Here is an 8506-nt window from a genome sequence, read left to right as displayed (position 1 = left end):
TAGATTCAAATCATGCACACAAGTACAGATAACCACATTTGATGGACCCCTTCATAGCTTTCCCTGCAATTTGTGCAGGCATTAGGAAATGAGCTTGCTTGGCATCCAAGACAGCCAGTTACAATTTCAAGAAAAGCCCTATCTTTGTTCACTTAATTAATTATTGAAAGCAAAACTAGCTGCTGAGAAGAGTAACTCGGTTACACTAAAAGGTAAAGGAGAAAGATGGATTTCTCTGCATTGCCAAATAACAACAACCCTGATAAATTCCTTCAGCTCGAAGTGAAGTCCTTAGCAAAAACATCAGCCTTTTTACAAACCTGGTTGGCAAATTTTCCAGAACCTTTTCCTGAAGAACAGAAGTGGCACAATCGAGTCTATTCACAGGTAAGTAGCTTAAGTTCCAGACTTGGTTCTAATTTGACATAATGAGGCACTGTATTCAAGGAAGACGAATTTCCAAACTTTTGGCAATTATTGTGCACACTTCTTTTGCCCAGCATTACTTTTGTGCTTTGTCAAGAGAATATATCCAAGGAAATAGTGTCACACAATATTTTATATTTAACCTAAGGGAAACAACTAAATGTGAGGAACTGTTTTGTTCCTCAGTTGCTGCAAAATAATAATCATCTCTTTCTTCTTTTCCCCCTCTGTTTTCACCCTGACAGGAGTATTATTTTGGGTGAAGAAGTATTTTAAATTAGTAGCAGAAAGAAAAGTTGTGCCAAAGTAGAGGCTTTGGTGGTTAAGGTATTGTTTAGCTGTCTTACTTGAATTGGATGAGCCCTGAATCCTGCTTTTAAAAACTTCTGTGTATGTCCTGAACCCATAATGCTCAGGTTTGCAGCCACCATTGTGATAATTTGTTGTTCCAATACTTGGCACACTGCTGAATCCAGCACATAAAGCAGAGGAACAAGATCTGTTATGTGTTAAGGGCCATCAAAAACAACTTAAGCATCTACAATGCTTACAATGAAAGATCCTCTAGAGTACATATAAAGTGAAACTTTCCACTTACAGTAAGTATGTTGGCATCTTGTCTTTGCCTGTCATATTTTCATGGATCTTGTCCAGCAGCAGGGCACCGGTTCTACTCCTTTGACTTAACTTTTTTAAAAAGATCTGAACAAATAGCTGGATGTTATTTTTTATGAAATTTTAAACACAAAGGAACTCAAGAGTTATTTGCTTGCTTTGTTTTTTACTCCAGCAATCTTGCCTACAGTCTGAAAACTTTGCAGTATCCTATAATGTCTAATACTGTAACTGTAACTTGTTTCTATGTTTTATCACAAGATGCAGACTTAATTATTTCTTTTTTGTCTATTTTTCCTCTCATAATACCTCCCATCTACCTTTTGTAATGTCTTGTCTGAAGGTTTGCATATTTTTCAGGAGCTTAAGTTGGCCCATTAAAGGTTTTATCCTAATCATTAAAAAGAAATGGAAAAAACACTACTAAGCATTTATACTATATAAATATCAGACCAATAAAATAGACCAGATTTAAAAGAAATCAATGCTATTTAGGTTACTACTTTTATTGTAACAGCTATAGTTAGTGAATCTTGTAAGTCTGAGGGTACTTCCACCACTCTCACTTTATAGAATAGAATAGAATAGTTTATTAGCCAAGTGTGGTTGGACACACAAGGAATTTGTCTCTGGTGCATAAGCTCTCAGTGTACATGCAGTAATAGTGATAACCATGATCATAAACAACATGAAATACATCCATCAACAATCATAAAATACAACACTTCATCATAAATCATAAGATGCAACACTTAGTGATAATCATAGAATACTAGCTAAGCAAACAAAATGTCATACTAGGATACTAAAAACAATATAAATTGTAAGATTCCAACAAAGCTATAGTCATAGGAAGATGATAGGTAGGAAAGATGAGGAGTATCAAAGTAATCAGCTTTACTCAGTAGTTTGACAGTGTTGTAGGAATTAGTTCTTAAGCATGGCATGGGGGGAAAAATCGTGTCTAGTTGTTCTGGTTTGCAATGCCCCATAGCGTCGTCTTAAGGGAAGAACTTGAAATAGTTTTATGCCCAGGATGTGAGGGGTCTGTTGATATTTTCACAGCCCTCTTTCTTGTTTGTGCAGTGTACAGGTGCTCAATGGAAGGCAGGCTTCATGTGAACCAGGGATGGCTTATCTAAGATACTTTTTCAAGTTATTTTCTTGGCCTGTACTCAAGCCTCATTTATCTGGCCATTGGTTTGGTAGTGGCTCTTCCTCTTTTCCTTCAAGGCCATTCCCATTCCCTCTACTTTAAATAGAAAAATGTCCCAAAATGGATAATCAAAATTATACATATATTTCAGTAATGGGATTCATTCAGAAGGATTTACTTCTAAATAAATAAGCCTGGAATTTTAGCCTAGATTATTTTTAAAAACTTATTTTACTATTTAAAAATAAAAATAATAACATTGCAAGTTCTGGTATTAAACATGATGTATACCATATGTAGGACAAATGATCAAGGATTAACAATATGCTGGTTTTAGGACAAATGAGGTTAAGGATTTATTAGTATCAGTGTGTTTTGTATAGAAAGGGATGTGAATAATGACCTAGGTCCTGGGGCTCATTAAATCTTGAGGGTAAGCTAGAATTTTTGCCTATGAATTTGTTTTTGAAAAAAAAGAGTTGTTTCTTAGAACTCAGTTCCTCACATAAATTGCATAAATGAGGCTATAGGGATGTCACAAACACTTCATTACAGTTTAATATATCCATGTGTGCTTATTTGTTCTTCATCTAGAAGTTTAGTCTATTCACTATAGAAGTGGAAATAAAGTATTTATCAACCTGTTACTTCTATTTCAAACCAAAATGTTTTTACCCAATGCTTTATTATCTTACTATGACAGATATCAGAGGGTAAAATAAAATAATCCAGAAATAATACTAAAGTTAGCTGAGTTTTCTTCAAATGCTATGCAAAACCATATGCACACAAGTATTTCATCTTATCCAACTATTCTTACATAAATAGCACTTGGAAGTTGAAGCTCTAATAATACAAAAACATTGTTAATATTATACTAAGATGTGATTAGTTTGGAACAAGTTTATTCATAATTATAGAGTTTCCAAAGACCTTCAAATGTTTGGGCCAAATCAATTTCCCACATTTTAAATGTAAGTATGCCAACAAAAGAGTTATTTTTTATAACCTCGGGCCTTGAACCATAGTTGAAATTACTCCAATGCACATTTACATGTAAAAATAATTAAAGATTTCTCAGAACAAATGCTGTGCAGATGTTTGAGATAAAAAATGACAAAGTTCTCCAAGAAGTAATAACATCCTAGTTTTACTGGGCAAAATGGTGTTATTGCATTGACTTTATACACATGCATGGTGCAGCTGTATTTGAAATACCATACCAAATATGGGCGACTGCACCTCAACAAAAGAGATGAAACTAGGAACAGGGAACCACAAGTTCCAGTCCAGTCTCAGCCAGTCAAACTATTTGTCAGCATGGCCAGCCTCGTGGGTTTCTTAATGCGGCAAAAAAATAAAGAGAGACAACACTTTGTACGCTGTTCTGAGTTCCTGAAAAAAGGCAAATCCAATCCAATGAATGAATAAAAGAATGACAAGGCAGGTTAATATTATTAGTGAGGCTGGGAGTGTTGTGAACCAGAGCTTTTGGATGAATGGCAGTATATAAATGATAAGAAAATTCTGATAATTTATCTGAATACTGTTAAATTTTCCTATAAACACATTATTTTAAAATTATGCACAGAGACAAAGTGTTTCTAGAAGATTGTCTCTTGAGTCGCCTTCTTACAGTACAACTCTCAGTGAGGGGATGCAAAGTAGATCTCTCTAGGCCAGGGGTAGGCAACCTTGGCTTGTGAACTTCAACTCCCAGAATTCCTGAGCCAGAATTCCTGGCTGGCTCAGGAATTCTGAGAGTTGAAGTCCACGAGTCATAAAAGAGCCAAGGATGCCTACCCCTGCCCTAGGCTGAGTTCACTTTGGAATGAGAGGATATACAGAAAGAATTGCAGAAAGAGCTACTAAAATACCTGGGGACTTTGAATAGGTCCATTGTGGAATGGTGCTTAGGGCTTTTTTGTTTAGAAAAATGACCAGTTCAGAGATACATCATCATCATGGAGATATGATGTATAATACACTATTGATAGTGTATTATGTATCAAAGTATGCATGACATAGATAAATATTGGTGAACCCAGGAAGTTCCTTAAACCATTTGGGCAGCCATATTGAGTTCACTGGAAAGGTGACTGCAAAATGATGGGAACTCTGTTCCTACTAATACGTATGCTTTGTGGAGTACCTCTTAAAATATCTACTTCAGGCACAGCTATTAATTGGTGCTTTGAAGTATTCGTTCTGCATCATATCTTCATACCAATTTTAATTTGAATACCCTGAGGGATTGTTTTATCGTACACAAAGCTTCCCTCTTATTAAAGATTCATTCATATTTGTCCAATGGTTTGACCCAATTACAAGGAGAAAACTGTGGTATTGTTTTCCTACAGTATCTTTTGAGTGCCACCGACTGATCATTTCTCTGAAGTAATTTCTCTCAGACTACATCCTGAGCATAAGGTTGGTATTTAAGGAGCTGAATAATAGCCAACTTTTGTGTGTGTGTTTTATAGAGAGAAAAGAAAAACATCCAGGAACAGCCTGTTTGGCATCTGGCCACGCTTCAGCCAGCAATGATTGACAAAGCTCTTGGAAAGCATGTTACTCCTGTCACTTTGAAATCAACCATCAAAAATAACCCTCTCTATGATGGGGTCCTTGCGGATGATTGTTGGGAGAAAAGGAGAAATAAGCCATCATGGACAGTCCAAGATTATGATAGGCATTCCAACTCTAGCCTGCCTTACTATATAAAGGTACAATTCTTACTACTACAGAAACAATAATATGGGATTTTATGCAACTGAGAATTGACAATAAAAATGCACAATACATAAGGAATAAAAGATAAGAACAAAGCAAAAAGATAGGCTTGGGAATAGGATATACTATCCATTTATCCTTCTGGAGGTCAAAAGGTTAGACAAGACGGCCTATCTTTCACATCAAAAGATCTGTCAAAGGAAATGGATAGTGTTTCTCAACATGGCTTTGTAAGATGTCAGGAAGCAAAGGTCTGTTGACACTACACTGCTCTTCATCATTAGCAACCTGAAAGTATAGCATTACTACAAACTCCTTGATGGTTTATTTAGTATTTAGTTATAACAGTACTTAAAGTATATGTTTAAGAGCAGAAAGCAGTGTTTGTGGTTTCTTTTCCATTTGCTTACATTTAGAGCCAGTTTGGTGTAGTGGTTAAGACATCAGGCTAGAAACTGGGAGATTGTAAGTTCTAGTTCCACCTTAGGCACAAACCCAGCAGCTGGGTGACCTTGGGTCAGTCATTTTCTCAGTCCTAGGATGGAGACAATGACAAACCATTCCTGAAAAACCTTGTCAGGAAACCTGCAGGGACTTTTTCAGGAGACTCCAAGAATCAGACATGATTGAACAGAAAAAAATAAATAAATATCAATTTATTTAATTTTGATATTGATTAAAAATGGAAATGAAACCACACACAATGCTTTGTGTCCTTGAATATATTTTTGTCTACTGTTGTATGATATTTTCCCCTTCTATTGTCTTACACATTATAAGCTAACAAAAATGATCTGCTTTAAGAATGCAATGTTTGCATGTAAGACTGTGGAAGGAAAAATAGATTGAAACACTATTGTAATATTTCCCCCAGTTTTGGCAAATGCTACCAAAATGGATGCAATTTTTGAAATCATGATGGGAGTCCAGTCAAATCACCAGATTTCTTGCAATAGACTCAACAGACATGTAGCTTTTTTCTACACTGATGTCATCAAGCAGGAAAGGAAGTTGTATATTTCTCTAGGTACAAATAGGTTCTTATGCTTAGAAAAGTTTGTTTTATTTGTCTTTAAAATGTTTTGACCCTTGGAAAAGAAAAAGCCTTATCATCAGCCAGACCAAGATTTCAAATTTCCTTAGATCTTAATTTCGTATACCATTAAAAAAGAAAAACAAGAGAAAGAGAAAGAATTCCATAAAGCAGAAACAAACAAAGAAACCCAATGCATTGTGTTTAATTCTTTTGTTTTAATTGTTGTAACTCATGTGGGAGCACCTAAGCTAAGACTAGGTGTTTCAATGTTTCAGTATTTTGCAGATCAATCAGAAATTAACACAATATCAGCCATTTACCTCTTTTGGATGGATAAAATATTCCAATAGGAGAGAATATGCATAGCACGGGATTGAACTATGCTTTGTCCTCTCTTGAGCTGGTTCTTTGTTTTCAGATAATTCATTAGCCAACTAAATAATATCATCAATACATCTGATAAATATATTTGTTCATCTAACCCAGGATTAGCCATCCATGTCTGATTAATTCCCTACGCTTGCTCAGCTCTTCTATCATTTTTGTAGTTTTCCCATATGCATCCAGTAGAAGCCATGATCATATAATTAAGTTATGATGGTATTGTGCAAAGGATACAAATTCTTCTTCCATGTCAGTTGCATCATGATGTGCATGTGCATACGATGTACATGTGATATACAAGTGATATCAGTTGACCCTTTTCCCCCTGTGGAAGCCCATTCTCTCAAGGCAACACCATCAAAATTCAGTGTGATTTTTTTCCCATTCTTTTTTTTTAAAACAAAAACCAGTTTAATAGCCGCATTAACCTATTTACTGAAGGCAGAAATTAAAAGAGATGTGAAAAAAGAGGGTCACCACGGAAAGCATTGCAACATGGGCTATGTTGTTCATGGATATGAAAAGTCAAACATACATTATCCAAAAAGGGAAGGATATAAATTCCAAAAGGCTATCCACCCCTCCATCTGAAACCTGAGGCGGGGAGACAGTCTGATTTTATGCTCATGGCTAAATGTGGTTACTAGTATGCAATATGTATTGGAAAGAGAGATGTGATTTATTACAGGTAGTCCTCGACTTACAACAGTTCATTTAGTGACCATTCAAAGTTACAACAGCACTGAAAAAAGTGACTTATGATCTGTTTTCACCCTTACGACCATTGCAGGATCTTCATCAAAATTCAGACGCTTGGCAACTGACTCATATTTATGATGGTTGCAATTTCCCGAGGTCATGGGATCCACCTTTTTGCAGCCTTCTGTCAAGCAAAGACAAAGGGGAACCAGATTCACTTAATAACCATACTGCAAACGTAACAATTGCAGTGATTCACTTAACATCGGTGGCAAGAAAAGTCGTCAAATGGGCAAAATTCACTTAACAAATGTCTTGCTTAGCAACATAAATTTTGGGCTCAATTGTGGTCGTAAGTCAGGGACTACCTGCATTAAGTATGCAGTGATACCTCAATTATGTCCAGTCATAGTCCATGCATAAGAAAACTCAAATTAATTTTCTTGTAGGAAAATCCAAATGATTTACGGTACTGGATGGAAGATGTTTACACTCCAGGATATGATACTTTGTTGAAAAAGAAGGAGAGAGAAATAAAACGGTCTAGAAACTGTCTTATCATGCTCCTTGTATTGCTAGCTGGTATCATGATGGCTACTGTAGCAGCCTGTATCATGTTGATCTGATGAGCCAAATCCAGCTATTAAAGTTTATTGCACAATACTTTCCTTTTTCTTTTATGTTTGTTTGACTCAAATGTTACTACTACAAAGAGCCTTGGTGGAGCAGTGGGCTAATGCCTCCTTAAGTAACACCAGCTGCCTGCAATTAGTGCAGGTTCGCATCCCACCAGGCTCAAGGTTGACTCAGCCTTCCATCCTTCCGAGGTAGGTAAAATGAGGACCCAGATTGTTGGGGGCAATAAGCTGACTTTGTAATAATGCCGCTTGGGGTGTGTGTGAAAGCCCTAATAAGCAGGCATATACATAGAATGAAGGCTACTGCTAAGCTTGTAAGCCGCCCTGAGTCTTCGGAGAAGGGCGGGATATAAATGGAATTAAAATAAAAAATAAATAAAATACTGTTAAGATCAATTAAATAAATCAGCCTTGCTTTAATTTAATGCTCATGATTTCAGAAGGAACTAAATGCAACAAACTTGATCTGGGTCCAGTTTTCTAATTTGCTTTTAACCAATGATCTACAAAATCTCCTACAGCAGAGCAATCTAAAATCAACAGGTGATGGTGGCTTTAAGTTTACATTTGAGGAAAAACATTGGCTCATGAATCAATGTAACATATATTACAAACTTTCTTTAGAAGTAGTTTGGAATCGAAACTATACTGCAAATATAAAATGCCCACCTGTCATCTGACTCTCAGGGTATTGATCTGATTCACCCATTTTTAAAATAAATCATGAATTAAAGCTCACTGTATTATGTGAATCCAACTACTTGTAGTAAAGCTCAGTAGTTGCTTTTCATTTATTTTTTATCAGGTATATATAGCTGT

At 35.9% G+C, this 8506-nt stretch overlaps 1 protein-coding gene across 1 annotated transcript; it reads left to right on the top strand.

Moving 5' to 3' along the window:
• Nucleotides 1-225: 225 nt before the first annotated feature.
• MINAR2 (membrane integral NOTCH2 associated receptor 2) lies at nt 226-7675 on the top strand (the record flags this gene model as incomplete). The annotated part of the gene is made up of 3 exons (XM_083353501.1): nt 226-387; nt 4681-4923; nt 7499-7675. The coding sequence occupies 3 exons, from the start codon at nt 226-228 to the stop codon at nt 7673-7675; spliced, it is 582 nt and encodes a 193-aa protein (XP_083209627.1).
• Nucleotides 7676-8506: the final 831 nt, after the last annotated feature.

Source organism: Vipera ursinii, assembly GCF_947247035.1.
Source record: "Vipera ursinii genome assembly, chromosome: 2".
In the NCBI taxonomy this organism is placed as follows: Eukaryota; Metazoa; Chordata; class Lepidosauria; order Squamata; family Viperidae; genus Vipera; species Vipera ursinii.
The sequence above is the reverse complement of the archived record's forward strand: the minus strand, read 5'-3'. Positions and strand labels throughout refer to the sequence as shown.